This window comes from Dicentrarchus labrax, unplaced genomic scaffold (genome assembly GCF_905237075.1).
Source record: "Dicentrarchus labrax unplaced genomic scaffold, dlabrax2021, whole genome shotgun sequence".
In the NCBI taxonomy this organism is placed as follows: domain Eukaryota; kingdom Metazoa; phylum Chordata; class Actinopteri; family Moronidae; genus Dicentrarchus; species Dicentrarchus labrax.
The window spans coordinates 24251483-24275798 of NW_026136722.1; the positions used below are offsets into that span (position 1 = coordinate 24251483).

Here is a 24316-nt window from a genome sequence, read left to right on the forward strand (position 1 = left end):
AGATCCATCATGCCTCAATGATTTCTGCCCATTTCCTTCCAGCCACATTCAAATGATCACATCAAATTAATTAAAAGGAGCAGTGTTGGATTTAGTGGCATCTAGTGGTGAAGTTGCAGATTACAACCAACTGAATGCAGCTTGCCTCAATCAAGCGTGTAGGAGAAACTACAGTGGTCTCAAAGCTCATGACAAACGCAAAAGGCCATATCTAGAGCCAGTGTTCAACATGGGGACCCACTCCTAGCTTATTCTAAAAAAAGTAATTATTTTTATTTTGAGGTGATTATACACCAATGAAAACATACCTATAAATATTATATTCAAATTCTGCCAATAGATCCTCCTAAATGTTACACACTGGACCTTTAAGTCAAATGAGTGGCAGTTATAACTCTTAAAAAGCCAGTAAAATGAATAAGTGAGTGAATACAAGTTCAAAAGTAGACAAAACAGTTGATTATTGAACCTTTTATTTGAAACTAAACCATTAAGAAGAAAACATTTCACTAAGTTTTAACAGTAGTCTCTTTTCCTTATTAAAATCCATTGTTGAAACATCAATAAAAATACTTCATTGCATCAACTGATAGCATAAAGGGTCCAAGAGACAAAATCCTCGTCTGTCAGCTCATTTTGGACATGAACAATTCATACAGGCGAGAGAAAGACGGCCAACGTGGCTGCTAGGGTTAACCAGCGCAAGGACAGCTTGTAAAAACAATGCATCACCAATGTGTCACAACTAAACATCAGAAAATACACACTGAATTTACAAATCAACACAAGTTCATACAGTAAGACCCACTGAGAAAACAAGCAGGACAGCACCAGTTCACCTAGAATATACCCCACAAGCACCAGAATAAGCCCTGCATGTGTTCTGGATCCCTCCGCAGGAATCGAGCTTCTCAAACTATTCCTGAGCTCATCACAATGTCATAAAAATGAGCCTGACTAAAAATATTTATACAGATATGTTAAAACATATAATCTGACATTTGTCCCACAAATATAAGACACTTTACACAGAGAGAGGCCTCAGTCCTGACAGAAAAACTTTTACCCACAATTTTCTCAAGGGCAGCAATAAAACTGGATTTCAAGTTAAGATTTGCTTTTGAATCATGAATGATTATTTTGAAGGTCTCCATTATGGAAAGAGGTAGGCGAAAGGTTGGAAAGACATCCGGCCTCATCTAAATCAGTCTTCATTTGTTCCATAGTGGCACCTCACCCCTACATGGCACTAAAAAACCCAATGAGAGGTTCATTTATGCTTCCAAACGCTCTTCTCCTCTTCATCCTCACAGTAATGGCAGTTACTAGAGTATATTCATGCACAGATTATTAGACTAAGAGGTACAATTCATCATTTTTACTGACAGAAGGCCGTTATTGTTCATCACATTACCATGTGTTTAGCACCTGGCTAGTTTCATTTCACACTAGGTGCAGTGTTCTACCACAGGTCCAGGTTTTCAGTTTTGGCGAAGCCTGGGTCTTTGCGGAGCTTCCAGTAGGTTCCATTGGACAGCCACACCTCTCTGCCGGCCTCATCCAGAGTTTTCCTGAGATAGTAAACAAAAGAAATGTGTTGCTGTTGAGCAATCATCTTGGAAATATGTTGTTTCTGTTAACATTAACGTTAAACATTTAAAGGAATAGTGTGACATTTTGGAAAATATTAGTCTAGTCTGGCTCTGTCCAACAAAATTCATTAAATATCTTGTGTTTAATCTGTACAAAAACTGAAGCAAATGAAAGACAAGTGGTTTTATGGGGAGGATATGTGCTGGACTACATCTTGGTCAGATGACTTGCCTTTTGCCAAGCAAACATTCAACATACCGTGTATATTTATTTTACTATATAGTATGTACTCTGTATAATTAGTATGTACTGGCAAAAGGCAGAGTCACCAAAATGTTAAACATTTTTTCAGCTCCTCCACTTCCTTTGGACATTCATTTGGGAGAAAATTGTGCACTGTCTGCATTCTGCCCGTTTTGACTTCATTGTGACTTCTTTTCTTCTTTACTTCATAAAACCACAATGTGGGTTACAGATTAAAACCATTACAGTACCAGTAATTTGTTGCATTAGAGATACTGGTAGACCGATTACTATTCCTTTAACATTTTAATAGTTACAAACTTGGACAAATTGTGGATAAATGTGTAATGTTAAGTTTTCTTTCCCAAATGTTCCATAGCAGAGCCCCTCACCTGAAGAACCTGGGGACGTGCTCCTCCCCTCTCTTGGCCATCTCCTTCCTCCTCTCCCTCTGCTTCTCCTCCACCATATCCTTCATTTTGTCTGCCTCTGCTAACTTCCCCTCCTCCAGGAGCCTGATGGAGAGTTGAGGGGCAGGAATTAAACAAGTGGGAGATGGTGCAAGAAGTGGGGTGAAAAGCACCACATTTACCAGTTTAAATAAATAAGAATCCTGTTTGTACCTCTGGTCTGGTCTGAAGCGGGTGTCTGTAGGCGGGAGGACTGCCTTCAGCTCAGGCGTCAGTTCATTTAGTTCTCTGGCATATTGAGAGAAGCCGTAAAAGTCGGAGTAGTCATCAGGCTGCACGTCTAAATAGGAAATAACATCATACATATTGAGACTTTAAACATCAGACAATGTGGGAAAATGGAAGTGTGTCTCAGTGTTTGGGTGTCAGTCAGTGGTGGCTCTGTAGAAAGTTAGTGTGTATTTAATAGTAATGTTACAATAGATGAGGTCAACAACCTAGATATGTCAGGGTTTTTAAGGATTCCCAAAACTCAGGAATGGATGCTACTCACTGGGCTTCCAGATGCACTTTGGTGTAGGCAGGGTATCACAGAAGATGCCCTCGTGCCAGAGGCCTCCAAAACGATGAACCACCTCTCCGGCCCGGTCCAGAACCACGCCCTGCACCTCGTTCTTACTGTTGTCTGAGCTCCAGTAGCGAGACTGGAAGACAGGGAGGAAAGGGTCAGTGTGGTTAGAGGACAACCATGTGCATTATTCTGCTTTCCAACTGAAGTAGCAGTCGCAGAGGAAAGGCTAATTTAATGAAGACGTGTGTGTGTGTGTGTGTGTGTGTGTGTGTGTGTGTGTGTGTGTGTGCCTGACCTTGACAAAGGTGATCTTGCAGGTGCAGACGTCACTCTTTGTGTTTTTGATAACCACCTCACCATAGTGCTCCAACCAGCGCTGCTGACTTAGCACGTTGTGGATACAGGTCACTGCCTTGTTCCATTCATAGTGATCACCGTACCTACACACACACACAATTAATGCAATAATATTAAACTCCAAATAATTTTGAGCATTTTTCTACAGACTTGTTTTTTAGTTTTTTTTTAACCATCTAGAGCTGGGCTCTCAGTTCCCTGGTTGGTAATCACTGATTTATACTACTGCTGTACGTCTAGCTGTTATCTGCATTGTGTAACAGTTGTTGTTCAATGTAGCAGCAGCTCACTTGGGCAAGGTAACATTGACCATTCCAGAAGAGATGATCTCCACCGACTTCCCCCAGAACTTGTACTTCCATCTCTGATCTGAGAGCAGACAGAAACACACATAGCATTAGGTCCACTCATACCGTAAAGACAGATCCAGCACTCATCTCTATGCGCACGGCTCCTACCTTGCCAGAAAGTGAAGTTTTCGGACTCCGCGTGGCAGGCGGAGATGGGAGGGTGATGGCTGACCTGAAAGCATATACATATAAATATATATACATATAACACATGATTCCACTATGTTCTTAAGTCAGAGGTTTGATCATCATGCTGCTTCATCCTCCTTGTTAGTTACCTGCTCACCGACGTAGCTGAAGCCTCTGTCTTCTCTGGGATTCTCGTAGGTCTCTCCCAGAACAGGGTTGAATGGTTTGTAGCCATACCTCCAGGTTGCCCAGGCATATCCAGAGATGGAGAACACTGCTACATAAACCTGGGAAAGATTTTTTTTTTTTTAAATAAACTTGCCACTGAACTCAACTGTTTCTCAGCTCCAGCTGGTTAAGACTCTAGAAGTAAACCAAACTAACCATTCTCTCATATGGATCGTCAATCTGGTTGGCGATATCCAGTAGCTCTGAGTACTCCAGCTCTTCACTCAGTCTCTGCAGCAAAGACAATGGCTCATTGAGAGCGATCGGCATGGAGACTCTGGACAGGTCCTTGCCGATGTTGTTGTACAGGATGGTCATGATGCCAATGTGGTTGTTGTCTGATCCTGGGGCGGGAAGGGCTGTGCGACGGCCTGGATCACAGCAACACAAATCCATACAATTAAAAAGGAAAAATCATCCAAAAAAAAAAATCAAATCACAAAGGGTTTCTTGTAAGCCAATAATCCACAAAGAATAAAAAAATATTAGGGATGCAGTGATATATTGGCTTGATCAGGATCGGCTGATATCTGCCTATCGGCAAATAAAATGGCATTCACTAATATCAGTGGCCGGTGTTTATCTGTTGTGTCACATACATTTTGCACTGGCTAAATGTTGTGTTGGTCATTTACAACTGATATTGGAGAAATAATTAACTCCAACTGTTCAGGTCTACGTCTCACATTTTGGATGAGAAGAGAAATAAATGGAGCTGCAACAAGGCACAGAACCCATCTTTATAGATTTTTGTTTCCCCCCTGGCACGAAAGGGAAAATAACAAAAACACTGCTATCGGCCATCAGCTAAATTGTAACTTTAAACATCGTATCAACCAAAAGGTGCATCCCTGGAAAAACAAAAAACAAAGACTAATTTAGACATGTGTCTTTAGTCAGCTGTTTTGTAAAGATGACACAGCAGCATCCACAGAACTTCACTTCAGTGGAATATCAGGCCAGTAATGTTACAGGACTTATACTGACAAATTATACCTTTGTGTGATACCACGTGTGTTTAGGCTAACTTGTTAAATTTGAGAATGCTTGTGACAAAGACTTCAAATAGAAAAAGTATCACTGTGACACCAGAGCAGCTGGATCCAATGAATGTTCGTTGCATGCAGTGATGCCTCCTTGTATTCAAAATTAATGTATATCAAAGAGTTTAGACTTTCAGTCAGGTTTGTGCTGTAAGGAACAGCTGTGTGCTTTCACTGCCGAGCCAGTCCGCTCATTATTAACATCAGGAAGCAGTGTCTTCCATTTCTGGTCTGAAATCAGTTCCAAAGAGCTTAGACTGGAAGTAGACAACAGTCAAAGTATAGATGAGACAAAACGGTGGTCTTACCAGTATTAGTGGGCACTGGGTTGGGTTTATCAGCGGCGCTCAGACTGGCCCGGTAGTTGAGGGTGGCAGTGGCTGAAGGGGGGGGGGAGACAGACAGACAGAGACAGAGAGAAGGAAAGAAAAAGAGAAAGAAAGACTCAGTCAGTCATACCAGTCAAAGTTGATCTTAATTTGCCTGCTACTGGACTGCAGGTAATCACTCACCATGTCCCTCCTCAGGCTCTGAGGTGCTGGTGGTGGTGATGTCGCTCAGGCCGGACTCATCCGAAGCCTCGGCCTCCGATGAGGTCTCGCACACTATCACCTCACTGGCATCAAAATACTCTGCCATGGATTCTGCCACTGAGGGTGCACGGCGACTGTGACGACCCATAGACGGTGTTCTCTGTGAGGAAGCACGGAGGAGGAAAGGATTTGTGGTTCAAACTATTGTTCAGTTTTCAAATTAACAGGTTGTAAGAGTAAGAGTCAGGGCCAACAGGCAGGAGGAGTATCAGACACACAGGCGAGAAACTTGTTAGAACACACACTAGGGTTGGGCTGATTTTAAGGTTGATTCATACTTTGCACGTGACGTCACAACGACTAGCTGGCGGGCAAGAACATCGTTCTCCAGCAACGAAACCCAGTAAACTAATCAAGGCTCTTGCCAGGACGTCGCCAGTTTTACTATACGTGTGTGTGTGTGTGTGTGCTGTGTCTGTCTGTCTCTATATATACACACACACGATTTGATATGATGAGAAGAATACATGTTACAGTACACTTACGTTAATGTTGTACTGCGTCTACTTAGCGTTAATTACTTACTTACAGTTACTTTGCTACAAACATGCCAGCATTAGCAAACATTAGCGGGTAACGTTAGCTAGCTAACTAGTAACACTCACGTTAGCTTTGATTATGAAGATATTCCTGTTTTTCACCTCCCATACGACAGCGTTGTTTACCCATCCACTCTTGAAGAAAAGATAGCTATCCGTACTTTTATAGGCTTTCATTTTTTGTGACGGATATATGTAAATATATATATGTTTCTTGCCCGCCAGGTAACCATGGTAATCACGTGACTGCAAAGTATGAATATTAAGCTAAATACTGAACAGGTAATACCAAATTCTACCACTAGGTGTTGTATGTGACAGAACCGCTCCTGAGTGGAACATAAAAGCCCATGAATGGGTGGAGTTGCAAGTCAATGAGTTTTCCATAACATGTTCCTGCAAATGTTAAATGAAAGCCTTGTTAATAAATGAAGGCTTTCTGTCCATGGAAAGGCTAGAGGGCTTTTAATTTGAAATGGATAGAAAGTGATGAGTTTGTATTAAAAAGTCTTACATTTATGCTGTTAAGACCATTATGAAAGCAATTTAAGACCGATTTTACATCCACACAAACAAAAAAATAAAATAAAAATTAATAAATATAGATAAAAAAAACAGTATAAAAAGGAAAATCAATATTGCTTCCATCTGGGTCGCATATTGTAGCTGTTACAGCATTATCAAAAGAAAGATCAAAACAAAGACTGAAAAATGCAACTTTATAAAAAGGAGCATCAATTTTATTAATCCTGTCAAGACGTGTCAAAATCATATTTAACAGTTTAAGATAGATCGAGGCCTGAAATTCAAATGATTGGATTTTAGAGACCCTGCGAACAACCTGTTCCCTTTCAATCTGCTATGCTACTCACTGTACTGACAGACATAGCTGGCTAGCTACCGTGCAAACGCGGCAAAAAGATGTGATAAGCATGTGTGACATGACAGTTGTCAGGGACAGGTTTAATCAGAATTATACTAAAAAGGGAAAATGATGGGGCTGGGCTCCAGACTAACCTTTTGCATTGGTTGCACTGGTGCGCCTAATTTTTTTTTTTTTTTGGTGCACCAGCACAAAATTTAGGTGCACCCAAATTTTTCATTGCGTCGCCTTTAACGCCATAAGGTCACCTTTTTATTGCTCTCCATAACTTTCATATAATGTGAATGATTTTTAAACAAGAATAAGGTGTAGAGAAATGCTTGTCTTTATTTGAAGAAAAAATAAAGTGTTTAAAGTGCTTCACTGAGCTGAAATTGAACATTTCAAATTAAAACACTAAGCAAAATAAAACATTTCCAAATAAAAGTGCTTGTGCTTAAATTGCTTCACACTCAAAAGTACAATAAATATTAATGATAATAATAATGATGATTACTACTACCTGCCACTGAAATGCAGCTGGGAGAGGGGCCACTTTCTCTACACACACTTGTCACGGCATATCATGTGTTTTTTAGACACATTATGTTTTTTTAAAGTTTCGATACGAAACGTAGTTGACCCGCTCACGAATGCACTATTTCCGGCCATATTCTGACCGCAGTCCTGACAGTACACGCAGTGCATTGCGTTACGTCCTTTGTTGTACCTCAGCCAGGGAAATTGTTTCAGCCTTTTTAATTTGGGTCTTGCAGCCGGGCTCTATCCCAGACTCAGTCTCCTCCTCTGGTTCCGAGTCTGATGCTGTCGCAGAAGGACCGGGGCTTGGCATCTGACCAGGGACCGAGGGCTCCGTGTCTTGACGGGATGGACTCTCAGTAGTGGGGATGGATGGGATTATAGTAGTAGGGCTGGTTGTAGGCTTGGTTTTCTTTATGAAAAAACTTTCAATATTTCTGCCTCTCTTCATTTTCCCTCGTTTTGTTGCGTTTATTTTATTTTTCCGTTTCAGTTAGTCAGCTACTCTCGCGCTCAGGTCGCGCGCAATTTTTAAACACACACAATTTAGTGCGGTGAACAGGACCACAGCCAATCAGAGGCAAAGATCCGCCCGAGCTCTGTCTCCTATTGGTTTAGAACACAATACGAAATAAATTTATGTTTTCACCCGGGCAGCGTCAGGTGCACCAGTGCGACCTAGAAAAATTATTAGTCGCACTCTTCAAAATTTTGGTCGCACTCTGGAGCCCTGTGGGGTCATTGTTTATTAACATCCCAACAATGCATTTCACAAACTAGTTAGCATCTAACTGTGAAGACTTAACTCCACACTGCCGTCTGCTCAGCTGTGGTGTGTAACGTTACTCTGATACACTAAAGGGCTGACATTGCTGACAGCTGCTTCTTGTCTAATTAGCCTGAATAGATGACTTGGTTTGCATAAAGTTAAACTGGATTAAGCTTGTACACCGTACCGGTCCAATAAAACCGGGCACCCACAAAATGTCCACACACATTGTCTTGATGTGTCCAAATAGCATGAAGTGAACTAACCTGAGCCACACCAACCACATGACAACACTGTCATTCATTTGTACTTCGTCCACTTTGTGCTCTGCTGTGATACAACAGCTTCTGAAAAATTATTTTATCCACTAATTTCATATGCAGGATGATAATGGTTGCAAATGAGTGACAGTGAGTCAATGAAATTGAGACTCACCAAAAGACTGTTTCACACACACCAACACACAACACAGTACACACCTGGTCAGGACGGACGGTGCAGAAGGAATCCTCAGTAGAGTCAGAGGACAAGGATAGCGAGTGGACTTTGGTCAGACGTGACTGTATGTCAAGCTAAACACACATGCATGGACATGCACACGTACACAGACCAGCCATGCAAGACACAACAAGACAGATGATCAAACATAAATAGTCACAATGTCATGCAGACTCCAGACGGTTAGCAGGACCAGAGGACAAAGCTGCATCTTTGTTGTGGTCTACAGCTATTAATGTATTTAGAATTGGTCAACTATGACTTTTTTTGTACTAAAAGTGCCTAAACTATTTTAGCAGGTTAGTTCTCCACCAATTAGGTTTAATAAATAGGAAAACATTGTCAGGTTTTATGGAGCATTCCAGAGCAAGATTTAAAAACAACGGTCAAAATTAGGGATGTAACAGTACACTGTTTTTTTTTCCCTTTAACAAAATGAGATGATAATTATAAAAATATATTCCTTTATTTATCAGACTGAAATTTACAAAATAGAATTTTCTTAATCAAATTGTTTGGGTAGTATATAAACTTTGCCAAAAAACAAAACAAAACATATTTGCTTTTCTTTGTAAAAGTCAAAATGAAAAATATAACCCTGTCAATGGTAAACAGCCTCATTTCTCCTGCCATGCCTTGTCTCTTGACAAAATCTCCAAAACACCTTATACCAACACCTTTCACAGGCTGGTACTAACCACGAGGAGTAAACTCATTAATATGTAAAATTGGTGGAGTTCTCCTTTGAAAATCACCCAATCAATAAGTTCAACAATTACAAAGTTTTCATATACGAGTTATTTATTCCCACTCTCTTCTCAATGCAGAGAAAATTATCTGAATTCTTGACTCTTGTGAAAATGCAGGGTGACAGTCAGCTGCCAGGCAACCAAAAACAAAATAAAGACCAAAGTCACAACAAGCGTTGTCCCAATGCTTGAAAAACATACAACATGGACAGCAAACAGGCAGCCAAGAAGAAACCTCATGCAACACCAAACAGGAAGGATTACTGAGCGCCGGCAGTTTGACAGCAGGAATTAACGAGCCCTGAGACTGACAAGGCTCAGTTTCTGTGTGTGATAACAGTCGTGCAGTTTGTGTCTTTGTGTGTGTGCGGAAATGGAGGAGAGAAAGACTTGAGGTGTGTTCCTTCAGGTCGCGCCTGTGATAACCTGTGTCTGCTCTGCCTAGAAACAACCCAAACCTGCTTAACAGTTTCACACAGCACCTCACCAACAGACAGCGAGGGCTTGGCCTCCATTGTCTCTTTGCAGGCCGATACTAATATTTTGAGACTATAATCAGTATTTTTTAACTTAAAGAGTTAAGTGAACATAGAGTGAAAGAGGGTTAGGAATTACTATATTCGTGTCAGTCAGTCTTTGTTGTAATTAAATTTTTTTAGCTTCAGGACGAATAAGGATCTTTTTGAGTTTTGTTTCTATGTCGGCCAGTTCAGCTTCTGTGTGTGTGTCTGTGTGTGTATGAGGGTGAGTGTGTTACCTCAGACAGTGTGGTGCACAGAGAAGCGAGCTGCTGTGAGGTGTTCTGCCTCAGGTCCGGGGCGGTCCAGGCCTGCCTAACTCTCTCCCTCTCTAAGGTCAAAACGTCGTGAACGGACTTGAGAGAAGCGTGAACTACAACACAGAAAGCATGAACTACAAGTTCAGTTTATGAACATATAATGCTACCTGTAATAAAGAGTAGAAATGCAAGTCATTGGGTTAGAGCATTTAACTTTTAAAATTAATTTTAGTTTATAAAAGTGTCAACACATTGACTAGTGTTAATCAAAACCTAAAAAGACACCTTGTTGAAATGGTTCATTTTGACTCCAACTATTTTTTGCTTACATCCATATCATTGATATCCATATCAAAAGTTGTCACTTTATCAATTTCTGTTGATTACTCAGTTATTTAATGAGATGCGATTCAGAACATTAACATAGCAGCAAACTATTTGCTATGTAAAGATATAGTGGAGTCATGGTGTCCTGAGCAATTCTATCTCACCTATTTAAACCTAACCAGAGTTTGTGATTGATGGAACAAACAAGGTGGTTTGGGTGAGTTTTATATGGTTTCTGTCCACTTTAAATTAAGTTACACAGATATGCGAGCTAAAAGTACAGTTTTTGTCTATTGAGTCGGGTGGCAATATGTAGGGATCCTTCCCATAATGTTATCAGACACTTACAACAATCTGAGTCTTTCAGTGACAAAAACAAGCTTCAGTGGATGTACTTTTACAGGCACATTTGTCCCCAAGGAATAACATAGCTGACCGTTTTGCGGCAGTAGTGCCCACTGTTTTGGTCTAAGATGCTGGTGCTCTAGTGCAACTTCTAGCCTTAAGTTGTCTTTCAAAACTAGCTCAATTAAAGCTAATAGCCACAGAAATACAGGTGTTGGGTGGGAGGGCCGTACCCCTCTGAGAAGCAGTGCAGATGTCATGGTGAAGCTTCTTGGCCTCAGGTGAGGTGACCTGAGGGTTGGACAGCTGGGAGTAGACGTAGCCAGGGATGGATTGAACGGATGCTCCCAAACCAGAGCTGTTGTTAGTACTCAAGTGGCTGGAAGTGAACTGGAGAAGACAAAGAGAAGAGCAATGTAATGTGTTAGACTGAGAAAACTTGTTGAATGGAGGATGTTTAAAATTTAGGTGAATCCAAACCCTGAAAAAGAGTTTAAAGTGAGTCCTACCAATCCCCCCATGGCTTCAACACGGGACAAAGTCCTGGAGTGACCAACCCCTTTCCCCGCCTTCCTCTTGGGTTTCTCCAGGGAGAGATTCTAAAACAGACCATCAGGGTTTATAGCTTCTTTCCAGATACAAAAGTACATTATCCTATTGCTGAATGTTCATTTGTATTTTTAAGGTCTACTTTCTGTAATCTATACTTTCAATCTATTTTACAGAACACGTAGTTAAAAGAAGACTATAGTATTGGATTAGACACCATACAAGTGATCTCAGGCTACGGTTTTAATATTTTCCACTGAATCTGAAGAGTCACACACATTCACAGTTGTTACCACAGTTCTCACCTGCATGCTGATCCGCATCTCCAGGTCTGTGTTTGTGATTGGCAGCCCTCCTTCCAGCCAATGCAGTCGCTGGATGAGCTGAGCCAGTTCTGTCAGCTCTGCCTGACAGCGAGCCAGGTCTGACAAACAGGGGGTCAAAGGTCACAGTTAACAAATTGGGAAAACACACATATTTTTGAATATGTTCCTATCAAAGACAGAGACTATCACGTCAAAAAATGTTTATTTTCTGTATCCATGCATGCATTCTGTCACTATTAAATATGAAATATGACTGTACCAGACTACTACTACAGATTACAGGTGATTCTTACCGTTTGAGGTTGCATCGATGTCGTGGGTCTGCTGCAGCCATGCTGACACCTTGCTGGTCACGCCTGGGTGAGAGGCGACGGCAGGGGCGGGGCTTCCCATCTCTTGTTGGTACACTGATGCTGAGCTGGCGTAGTGAGAAGGCTGGACCACAAACACAGCACAGTTTAAGTCAAAAATAAAATTAATGACAAAAAAAACCTTGTCATTGTGGGCCACACGGTTAATAATGTCACTTACTCAGCTAAACGAGTGACAAGAATTCAGTCACAACTTTGATAATCAATCAAAAATACCTGCAATTCTCCATCTCATATGATCATATGAAACTGAATACCGTTGTTTTTTGGTCAAACAGGACAAGCATTTTAAGAAATACATTTAAAAGATTTTTTTTGATTAGGCAAAGGATCAAGTAATTGAAAACATAATCGACAGATCTTTTGTACGCGGTAAGAATAAGCATACAACATACTGGTGGTTAAAAAAAACATGTATAGAGCCCACCTGCCACAATTCTTTGTGCTTTGTTGTTACCGTAGAAACAACCCACTAAGGGCACATTTTCATAATAATGATACAAACCTGGTTTCCCTGCCAGCGGAGGAACTTCATTCAGACGTGTATTTTTTAAAAACTATTTTATGATAAAAAGGTGTGACATTGGCTGCAGTCTTTACTGACCATTGCTCTGTTTTTCTGGGCCAGAGTGGCCATGCCTGGCAGGGTGCTCGGGCCCAAGGAGAGAGCATGAAGGACGCCATGATGAACACTCATTGCCTCGTTTTTCCTAAACACTCGATGAGCACACAGCTTTGTCAGCCAGATGTAGAAGATGTCATGGCTCTTTGCCTAATGGAGAGGACAGGAGAGAGAGAAAACACCACACAGGAAGAGAGGAGGAGAGAGCGATAAAAGTTCAGTTAACAGCACGTTAAAGAATATCCAAACATTTAGTTGTAAACTTTGGATTCTTCTAGATTTTACTGATAGTGAATTGGAGCATGTTGTCTGTGTTCTTAATTCTGCAAGCACCTGAGGGGTCCTGAAATCTATCTGAACTGTGTTGTGTCAGTTACCTTGAGGTGGTAGAGGTTGTCTCCAGCATCCAGGTCTATGCGTTTAGATTTCTTGTTGACGGACATGACAGCCAGGCTGACGTCCAGAGAGCCATGGAGTTTCCCTCTCTGAATCTAAAACACAACCACAAAGAGTATTTAAACAGTTTTCATTACCGTATGTTATGTACAGTATGTTTAAATGGCGCTGTTAGCAGGTGCAGTTCTGTTCATGACTTACATCTTGCTGTGTCTTTGAGTACTTCAGAATTCCTTTCTCTAACAGGAAGTATCTCTGCAAAGGACCATTTACAGTGAAATGTTAGAAACAAAGCAAAGAGGCTCCAGTGGACACTGGTTAGAAGATTGCTTCAGTCTAATTCAGTCTATCATGTTAACTTGTAATTATTTACAGGATGAACAGACAGTAACGTAGAGGATGACACTTAAAAGCAGTGTAGACAAAGCAGAAAAGATGCCATCGAGGCTGTGCTCACCTTGTGCCAGCCTTTGAGCGGGTACTTCCTCCTCTTCATCAAGTAGCCCTCACAGATCCCGGGGATAGTGAGGTCAAGAGATGAGCCAGGAACTGAGCACGTATCCATATGCTGCAAGTCGTCCATCACCTCCCAGTGACGAGACTGACAGAGGAAACACTTTCATTAGTGCCAAATAAACCAAATTACTGGAAAACTTTTTTTGACATACTAAAAACAACACAGTACAGGCAGATCTTGTACCCGTGGGTCTTGTTACCTGTTTGGATTGTTTGGAGGATCCTGTGCTGCTGTTCCGCGAGTGGCTCGGTTTGAACGTGCTGGCTGGGGATTTGTCAATGCCGCTGATCACCGACTGGCTGCTGCTGAGAGGGGGCGGACAAACCTGAGGGTCCATTGGTAGAATGTGATTTGGGTAGCGTTGCATGAAGTCGAAGGAACTTCAGGGCAGGTTGTGTCTCATGGCAAAGTACGTAGCACTGTGGAAGTAAACAGTACAGTGATAAACCAATCACAAAGACACAAAATAGTTATGAAAGTTCAGAGTAAGACCTTAAAACAAAATGTAAATTCCAATATTTAAAATAACTTTTCTGTATAACTAACATTACAAAAGACAATGAAACAAATATGCAAATATATTCTCAGTCTGCTCCAGATACCTTATTGCTAAAGTCACCTTTTCAAGAAAGCTTGATTAAAACCTCCCATGAATAATCATTAAGTCATAGTTGCATAATTAAAACTGATTTGCAGCAATAAAAGGAAAACAAACATTTCCACAAAGGAAAGAAAAACTGCATTCTCCAGCATTGTTTTTTAGGCCAACGGGTTTACCACTGCAAACAGAAAATCCATGGCACAAACAAATATTTTGCATTCCTCCCATCTTTTAACGCCTCCTGCACCACGTCATTGGGGATGCACAGATACCAGTATTGGTCCAATGCTGTATTGCAATCTTAGAATCTGTATCAACACCACCGCACCAGATATCACTTTTTGGAATATGACGTTCACCTCTCGTTAGATGAACACGTAGGCAGAGGAGAAGCACATATTTTAAGACAAATGATGACAAAAGCAGAGCAGACTGCAAACTATGCTCTGCTAAACAGTCAAGAGGAAGGATGAAAAGTAGAAGTAGTTTTAGGAACAGTGAGGAACATCTGATGACAATATATTGTTAGAACTCTAATGGTATTATTAAGCAAAACGCTTCTCTACATGCTCTGAACATTCAGTTATATTAATTATAGTTCTATTAAATCATCATCACATGAAGTACACCTTAAAGGATGCACACACCTAATGTGAAGGTGCTGGTTCAGGAATTCTCTCTAGTGTCTCTAGTAGGGCTGCCACCTAAGAATTGAGGTTTCGAGTCATCAGTTGAGAAGTCGCATTTTGTCAGTTGAATCTCTTGAAACAAAGAAGGCCAGTTATGTTATTCATACTTTGCAGTCACGTGATTACCATGGTTACCTGACGGGCAAGAAACATATTTACATATATCCGTCACAAAAAATGAAAGCCTACAAAAGTACGGATAGCTATCTTTTCTTCAAGAGTGGATGGGTAAACAGCGCTGTCGTATGGGAGGTGAAAAACAGGAATATCTTCATAATCAAAGCAAACGTGAGTGTTACTAGTTAGCTAGCTAACGTTACCCGCTAATGTTTGCTAATGCTGGCATGTTTGTAGCTATACACAAAGTGACATCTGTTCCGTCGTGTGATGAAGTCTTCATCTGAATATGTACACCCTGCCTGCCAGCCAATGACAGCTTGATAAGTAACGTTAGTTTAAAAAAAAACGTATGCCAACTAGGCTGTATCATATATGGCTAGCAGGATGTCAAACATTGTAGCCTACCTGCTTATCATCAGACAACAGACAAGAGCAGCTGGGGCAGTGAAATGCCTACAATCCTGTTAGCAATCTGTTAGGTTGTAACGTTAATGTAGTAGTAATAACTGTACGATGGTATGTATGCAAAGTAACTGTAAGTAAGTAATTAACGTTAAGTAGACGCAGTACAACATTAATGTAAGTGTACTGTAACATGTATTCTTCTCATCATATCAAATCACATACATATGATATATACACACACACACACACACACTTTTGTATAGTAAAACTGGCGACGTCCTGGCAAGAGCCTTGATTAGTTTACTGGGTTTCGTTGCTGGAGAACGATGTTCTTGCCCGCCAGCTAGTCGTTGTGACGTCACGTGCAAAGTATGAATACAACATTCATCTGCACAGTTCCAACATAATACACACATATATAAGGGCAGTAAGAGCTACCTTCACCTGATATCAGTGTCCATAAGTTGCAAGATCATTAGGTCAAACCAACAGACAATGAAATGCATAATTAGGATGAAAGCAGTGTCGACAGGTGGCCCATTGAATTTGTGGTGGCTCTTCCTGCTCCTCTGGAGAAAAACACACCCCCTCCTCCACAACTGCTAGCATTCCCTTTCTCATTCAGCAGGTGAAAACAGTCAGTAAGAGGAAGTGTTCAATGTTGAAATTCCAGTTGAACATTTTGAGAAGCCTGAAGTCTGTTGCTAGAAGACATCGTCACATGGTGTGTTCAAAGGACATCGGGATGAAAAAAACACAATGTAGAACTGTACATTTTACAACCTTCAGAGATTGTACAATACCGTTGAATCCATTTATACGGTCCTTACTCTGGTAACTTCCCTTGTTATAGCTCACGGTGAATTAGGGATTGCAGACAATGCTGTTTAAAATGTACAATACCATTACATATATCAACAAATGCATTGATAACGTGTTGTGAAATTCAATGCGACTGATTCTATCCACATTCATCCCACTTCTACACTGATGTCAGAAAAATGAGGATCACTTCACAAAGCCCAATGACACCCTAAAGTATCTTGTTTTGTCCACTAACCAACGACATTCAGTTTACTGTCAGAACACTACAGAAACCAGAAAATGTACACAATTGAGGCACTGAAATCAGACAATTGGGATTTTTTCCCTCTAAAACTGACTCAAAATGATCATCATCAATATTTAATCTAATAGTTGACAACTAATCAATTAATCGACTCATTACAGCTGTACCATGAACATGAATTGTGCACAACTACAATAAGAGGCAATACTGATGAAAACCTAGTGAACAAAACCATAATGCAGCAACACTTACAACCAGGAAAGCACTGGTGCATCAATAACTAATGAAACACACCTGTATTGGTTTGATGTCTATCAAGCAGCTTCCTCAGTAGACCACATACAATTAATTTAAATTCCCCTCAAAGTTCCAGTTTGAAAGAAGAAAAAAAAAATATATATCACACAAGAGATTTTCCTCTGAACATTCCTTCAGCATCAAAATGTCCTCTGAGAAACTCCTGTCAGATCTCCTGTGTTAAACCGAGAGTAGAACCACACCTGACTGGTGCTGTGCTTGTCAGGTTGGTGCATATCAAAGCCTGCAGGTATCTGGGCGGGGCTGAAAGTGGAGCAACACTCTCTCTCTACCTTACCGAACAGGCCTGCCAGCTCGGTCATCACGAGGATGACAAAATATGTAACAGATTTGTTGTCAGCAGAAGTACAATAAAAAAACACCAGTGCGAAGATGTAGATAATCAATTCTGCCTTACAAAAGGCCAACAGTAGCAACTACTGTAAGAGATTTAAAAAGGGTCAAACTTTAGGTCAAGGGGCAACATTTCAGAAGGAGGCAGCGTGTGTGTGCGTGTGTGAGAGAATAGGTGAATGTTGACATGTGTTATTTAAGCACTATATAAAAAGCAGTCCACTTTGAAATAATGTAAAATTTTACTTTTGCAGAACTACTTTAGTTAAGAAAGTAGTTCAAGAGATAGATATAGATAGAATAATAGAAGCTTAAACAATGTCAACAAATCACACATGCAGAACTAAACCAACATGTATGTTGTATGTAATGTATCCTAACAAACAGCATGTGACACACACAGTCCCTAATACTCAGAGAGCACCAAATGTGGATTAATCCGCCCCTGAAAATAGTCCCAAACAAATGCACTATTTCCTCCTGTTTGTACTTATTTATGTCTTCAGTATCCCAATAACAGCAGGTATTTACTTTGTAATGACGCAGATGGAGAGGAAAACGTGCTCAGCCCGCAGCCTAAAGAGTTTGGTTTCAAAATACCACACGTTCATTAGGAAAACTAACTTTGTATTAAACATTGTATCTTACCGATATAAAAATCTATAAAAATAGTACAGCATTAAGCATGGAGTGCTTTGCTTACTTCGTATGTATTTTTCACATGGCAGAACAGTACATGCAGCAGCACCGTCTAGCAGCCAACCGTCAACTGTCCCATTTCTGACTTTCCATCAACACATGAACACAGCATTACCTCTGGATGACCTGAGCCTTCACATCTTTGCCACTTGTAACGTTGGTGATTCTGCGATTGTGTTGACCTTTACATCTTCAAACAAGGGGACTTAGAGAAGAGACATGGTTATGAAACATCTGGAATTTCTTCCTAGTTACCAACCTTCCAGTAAACCGGTTGGTTTTTGGAAGGAGCTTTACTGTACTACCTGTTGGATCCAGAGAAGAAGCAGCTGGAGGAGAAAACATTCCCTGCATGCTTTGTACTAGTCATCATTATTGTGTAGTTATACATCTTGGTTACAGACTCACTGTATAAAACAATCAACAAAGTCATAAGTGGCGTTGTATTGTTAACACCCAGCCTTATAAAGCTGCGTTGTCCACGTTATGCCGGTCTGCTTTGTTATGTGAATTGGTCATATCACATGCTCCTTTCAGTAATGATGTGAAGCCATCAGATTAACACTGATAATCATATGGAAGAAACAATGCTGAAAACGTTGGTTCACCTTAATTAGAAATAAACTGATTTTTTCATTAGTCACTTACGGGATCTGATAATGCAGGTAGTTTTGATTTTTAGATACCTGTCTGAGATTTCTGATAGCATTGCACTGAATGGAATTTTGTTGTGGTAGTCACAGCACAAAAAAAAAAAAAAAAAAAAAGTCTTTCCAAAAAACACTGTCAATGTTATTATGGTATTCAACATAAATCACAAATCTACTAAATTAAAGACCTACTTTAAACTGAAACTGTCTATGAACACTGAACTTTTGTGATTTTTATGGAATGAGACATTGCAGTTGTAGATTTTGAATGCATTTTTTCAAAGCTGTGACCACCACAAGTGAAATCCCATTCACCAGCATTTTGTTGTGGTAAGGGCAGATGCACAAACAAATACAGGCAGATGAGAGTCTGATCTTGTAACACTTTGATAACTCAACATGTCCTTAGTTTGGAGATATTTAGTCTCAAAACACAGAAAAGCAAGACAGCAACATGCTATGCTACCTTATCTAATTAGCTGGCTAATCCTGTTAGTGAAATGCTTCCAGGGAGCCAGGCTCACAGTGCCACGACAACAAACTTCTGACATTTCTCCACACTTCCTATGATCATGCAACAGAAACAGTGATAACTAAATATATCTACAAAAAGATTAAATACAGCTATGAGTACCAGGGACTTAAATTAACAATCAGCTTCTTCCCCACCACAGCTATCACTCATACACAATACCAATAGCCCCTACCCCCCCCTCCCCTCCATCTGCCTCTCTTTGGTGGACACCCGCGGTTACAACAATACCTCACAGCTGTTGTCATAATGCAGGTATGACAATGATGTGTTGAGTCATCAACAAGGACAGAGGAAGATGTTCTGAACTACTATGAGAAGCATGTGGTCTGACCAGTAAACCAGAGAGATAGAGCCGGGGCTCAGATACAGGCCAAAGAGCAGCCCTGACAACATGACAAACACCTCTAACGCTGCCTCGAGCAGAAAACAAAGCATGTGTCAGGTGTACAATTTGGTGTTTTACTGTGAACTCATTCAACAACAGCAAACAACAAAATTCTAACAAATAAATTTTTTTGCAGAACAACCCTGCATTTTATTTTTTTTAAACCAGCACGTTCTATGCAAGTCATTGAATGTAGGCCATCATTAAAATGAATGAGGGCTGTATTTTGTCACTGCCAGTATCATTCTGAACAACGATTACTTGTTCAAGTTCAATACAACAAAGACGTAACTCTGTAAAGTAGAAATACTTTGACAATAAAATGTCTTTGCTCGGTAGTATCGGAGCAATTTGGTCGGTGGCATAAAAGCCTTAGAACCACTGTTGCAGCGGTGCAGTGAAGAGGAAAGAATTGATGTGGCAAGCAAGACAGGAGAGGACAAGAAGAGTTTTGCTGCCATGTTTTGGAAACGCTTGAGTCAAAATGAAGCAATGCAGTGGATGAGCTTGTACAATCAGAACTACTCAAAGGCAGAACATCTGGCCTGTAGTTCCAACATGAAATGACACAGAAGAAATGTATATCTCTGCAATGGAAATTAGTCTGAAGGTAAAGGTTGTTTTAGGAGCAAAATCATAATTACAGTGAGTTATGAATGGACGTGTATTCAAAAAAGGTGGGTCTATGCTTAAACATTTATTTTGAAAATGTATACAAAATATTTTAAAAAAAGCTAAAATAAGGCTATGTTTTTTTGGGGAAATGACTGACAACATAAGGGGTCATTTTTATTTGGCTTCTACATGTAAAACCACTGGTAAAAAAATATTCTGAAGCATTTTCACCTTGACAAACAGGTTTCTCTGGCTAACAGTCTATAATGTTTTTTGGTCGTCGCCTTTGCCCAAATTTGGATTTCCTGGCTAGAAATAATTGGCAGCATGACAGCAACAACGACAAACTGAGCTTCAAACCTTTCTTTTGGAACATGAGTGATGTCAGACGCTACAGCCATGTTTTTATTAATGTTAAAACATTTTAACAAAAAATAAAAGTTATTTCTGATCAATGGCCACAGTCAGCAGGAAAGTGACTGATTTAAATCAGATGGTGAGTAGTTGTGCAAACATGACTGTGGGTGCTTGTCATTTGTCTTGTCATTTCCTGAACTTGCATCTTTTTCCTTGGGTCTTAGTCCCTCCACTGTATGAGGGAAAATATCCAAGGAAAGAAGACTCCAGGAAAAATGTTTTTAAAGACACTTTCCTCGCATGCATCATCTGAAGTTATGTCAGTTACTGATCGCAGTGGCACTTTTGATGCTTTGGTATTTGCACATAAGGTACATAATATGAAATGATTTTGGTATAAAAACAATAAATAACAATATATTATAAAATGAACTAAGTATGCTGTATCATAAATAATAAACTGCTTAAAAATGGTCTGAGAATTCAGCGAGTTACGATGATTGATTGTGGATAAACCGCCTGCCTCTTCAGACTTGCATGCATTAGGCTGCGTGGCTTCCCCTCACCAATATGGCTGCCGTGTTGCTGCATCACTCCAGTGAAAACCATGATGATGTGACATTTACTGGTGTCTGTACCAAACAAACAGTTTTGTTACATCTGGAGAATGAGGGGGAACCCTGCAGCACTACACTACTTCACTATAAAACTGGTTTGTCTCACAGTTTACCTTAAATTACAACTTCTGTGATTTGGAACAGTCCTAAAACAAGCACACAGAACCTCACCTCACACAAACAACCTCTGTCTCACACACACACACACACACACACACACACATTGCAAAGCTGTCAGACTCACAGTTAACACAGATCCAGAGTTTTAACATTGAGAGTGATATTAGACCTGAGTTGGTTCAGCTGTTGGTTCCAGTATGGAAGTGCGGTGTTGTGATGATGCAATGTCCTAGCAGTGTGAGCGGCTGCAGCATCCAATCACTAACAGATTTCCAAGGTCACCCAAGGAGCAAGAAGACGTACAATAAGGCAAATGAGAAGAACCTCTAGTGAATAATAGTAGCAATGGGAACCAACCTGACCGGAGCATATAAACAGATGCAGATTGTATCTTGGTGTGTGATTTAAGTGTCCAGAACAATTTGTTCTATCACATTCATGTCTATGTGATGTCACTGCAGTCAGAGCCAAGAACCTGAACAGACTGGTTCTCCCTCTCACCTCCCTATCCTCCATCTTTCACTCACTCATTCCAGGAACATTCCAGAGCAACATGCACAGGTTGTTTGGCCACACGTGACTGATGGGAGTTCTCTCAAGGTTTAGAACAGTGTTTACAACCCAAAGTTGCAGTTATGGGTGCAGTTTTGTCTTTATATGTAGGATAAAAGGAAGGTCAAGTGCTTAAGGTCCAGTGTTTAACATTTAGGAGGATCTATTGGCAGAATCTAATATTCACAGGTATGTTATCAGTGTATAAATCACCAGAAAATAAGAATTTGTTTGTGTTACCTTACAATGAGCCATGTTTATCTACAGGGGGAGCAGGTCCTCTTCTATTGGGGCCGCCATGTTTCTACAGTAGCCCACATGGCTCTAGATAGTCCCTTCTGCCTATTTCATGGCCACTGTAGTTTCCCCTAAACTCTTGGAAGGCGAGCGGTATTCGGTTGGTTGCAACATATTGCAATCACTGTTTGTATAGGATGTATGCCATAATAAATGTCTGGAGGAGATCTTATTTTCTAATACCACCAAAAGCACACTGTGGCTTTAGTTAGTTGCTCACAGTTAAGCTGTGTTGCAGATTCCATTGCAGTCTATGGTGACAGGAGGAAAGAGACAAAAAGTCATCAACGGCAGCCATTAGTGCTGGCATTCAAACCTCAATTCCATTGTGGCACACAAAGGAATAAAAAAAAACTACTACTATTATTATTTCCAGGATCAATTAATTAGTGGGTAATGTTTAATCTCAGTACCTGCTTGTACAAAATGCTAAATCTGTTCACAATCCACACAGAAAAGGTCTATTTTCATTTCTGCACAAAAATCCACATTTTTATACAAAATGTGTAAATATGTTTCTTGTGTTGCAATAAAAAAGCAAAAAGTTTCATTTGTCTATATTTGGGCCAGAGACGACTGTTAGAAGAGTGTTCTGGAAAAATCTTCTGGCCTTTTGGAACCAGGTAGGCCTACTGACTGTTAACTAAATCAGTGATTCTAATAGCAGTAGAAACACACCTTCTCAAAGAGTAGGACTTTTCAGTGTGAATTCAGCAGCAGACAAACCAGACAACACACCCAACTGGCTGTTGGGGAACATCCAGGCACACAGACAGGAGGGTGTGTGAGGAGTGTGTTGTTGGGGACAATTAGTAGGCTTAATAAACAGGTTTGATTCAAGTGAACAACACCCCAAACACCAAACCCACACAAACCCACAGCGTGAGAAACAGCATTAAGGTACATTTTATATGTCCGACACAGACATTTCAGATTACTCTTTGACATTAGCTAGCTTGCCAAATGTCCAAAGGAACTACACGCCAACATGCCGTCAAGCCAAGTTTCAGTCAGTCACATTATTTTAAAACAAAAATGAAAACTGAAGCAAACCACCAAATCATTTCTGAAAACTTTCTTCCGTACGTTGCAAACTGAGAAGGTTTCAAACATTTAACTTTGCGTGAAGCCATTTTGCTGACCTGTTTTAACACGGAGAGAGCGTCGTGGCCGCGAGGAGAGCAGCAGCTGAACTGATGAAGCGCCTCTTCACACTGTCTGCGGGCGCGAGCGCCGTCCTTCTGCTGGCTCTGCGCGCGCGTGGCACAGTTTCACACAGGTGTAACGGCAGGACAGGTGCATCATGGGAACAACTTTTTTCTTCCTGTCTGTCTGTCTGTCTGTCTTTTTTGCTTTTTTTTTTCTGTAACACAAAATTTTAAATTCTAATTTACATTCGGGGGACATTAGCACATTGTCCCAATTGTAGTGTCAACAATTAAAACACACAGAAAAGTAAGTGTATTTAATGCAGCACTTTTCACACAGCAGGTCACAAAGTGCTTCACAAAAGTAAAATAGCTCAAAAAAAAAAAAGGCAAAACAACAAGTGACACTTAAAATAAGAATCATTGTGTCTTTGTTACCTTAGAATGAGTTGTTTTATCTACAGAGCAAGGCTATCAGAAACTAAACTAAAAACTAAAACTAGGTGTGAAAAAACCTTTCAGTTAACTGAAATTAAATTAAAAACGCAGAAATGTGTATGTACAAAACTAACTTTTGTTTTTTTCTTTTTAAATATACAGGAAATGTCTTAATCTGTCAAGTTTGGTCAAACTTGTAAATCAGCTGCCTTCACAGTGTTGTGTTTGTATAATGCCTTCTTAAATCTGACAGGCCCCTGACAAATAACTCCATACCATGACGAAAGAAACTAAAACTAATGCTAGTGGAAGTGGGAGAAACTGACACTGAGCTGTACCTGTGAGCCTCAATTCAGGATAACTTGATTCCTGAGTGGAAGGGAAGAGTAGGTAGTATGCGAGTCTGCAGAAGACTGAGACAACCATCTAGTGGACAAAGAGAATCATCTGCTTTTTACCATGGAAGTGTTATTCCCTGAGCACAGCCTCTCAGGCAACACTTCCTACGTACTATACTGCCGCCAGCAAGATACACAATACTAATTAAATGATGAAATGAATTAGATTAAGATAGCGGATGGTTCGGTACCTGTACCTGCCGATCAAGCTGAATGCGGCAGGAAAACAGCATCTGAGGACATGTTGCCTGGGAGGCTGCACTCA

The 24316-nt window shown here is 40.5% G+C and overlaps 1 protein-coding gene across 2 annotated transcripts; it reads right to left on the reverse strand.

Moving 5' to 3' along the window:
• Positions 1 to 456: 456 nt before the first annotated feature.
• On the reverse strand, positions 457 to 23362 carry LOC127356325 (oxysterol-binding protein-related protein 7). Of its 2 annotated transcripts, XM_051387973.1 has the most exons (23): positions 23210 to 23362; positions 13905 to 14124; positions 13646 to 13789; positions 13390 to 13443; positions 13170 to 13283; positions 12775 to 12942; positions 12093 to 12234; positions 11779 to 11897; positions 11434 to 11523; positions 11158 to 11314; positions 10232 to 10365; positions 8707 to 8799; positions 5437 to 5617; positions 5233 to 5304; positions 4038 to 4252; positions 3803 to 3940; positions 3633 to 3696; positions 3465 to 3543; positions 3113 to 3257; positions 2800 to 2950; positions 2460 to 2586; positions 2229 to 2351; positions 457 to 1571 (listed from the first exon to the last, which is right to left on the reverse strand). In XM_051387973.1, exons 2-23 carry the CDS (start codon positions 14070 to 14072, stop codon positions 1463 to 1465), a joined length of 2787 nt encoding a protein of 928 aa, XP_051243933.1. In that variant the 5' UTR covers positions 14073 to 14124; positions 23210 to 23362; the 3' UTR covers positions 457 to 1462. The 2 variants fall into 2 exon arrangements, with proteins under 2 accessions (XP_051243933.1, XP_051243934.1); XM_051387974.1 differs by lacking the exon at positions 8707 to 8799.
• Positions 23363 to 24316: the final 954 nt, after the last annotated feature.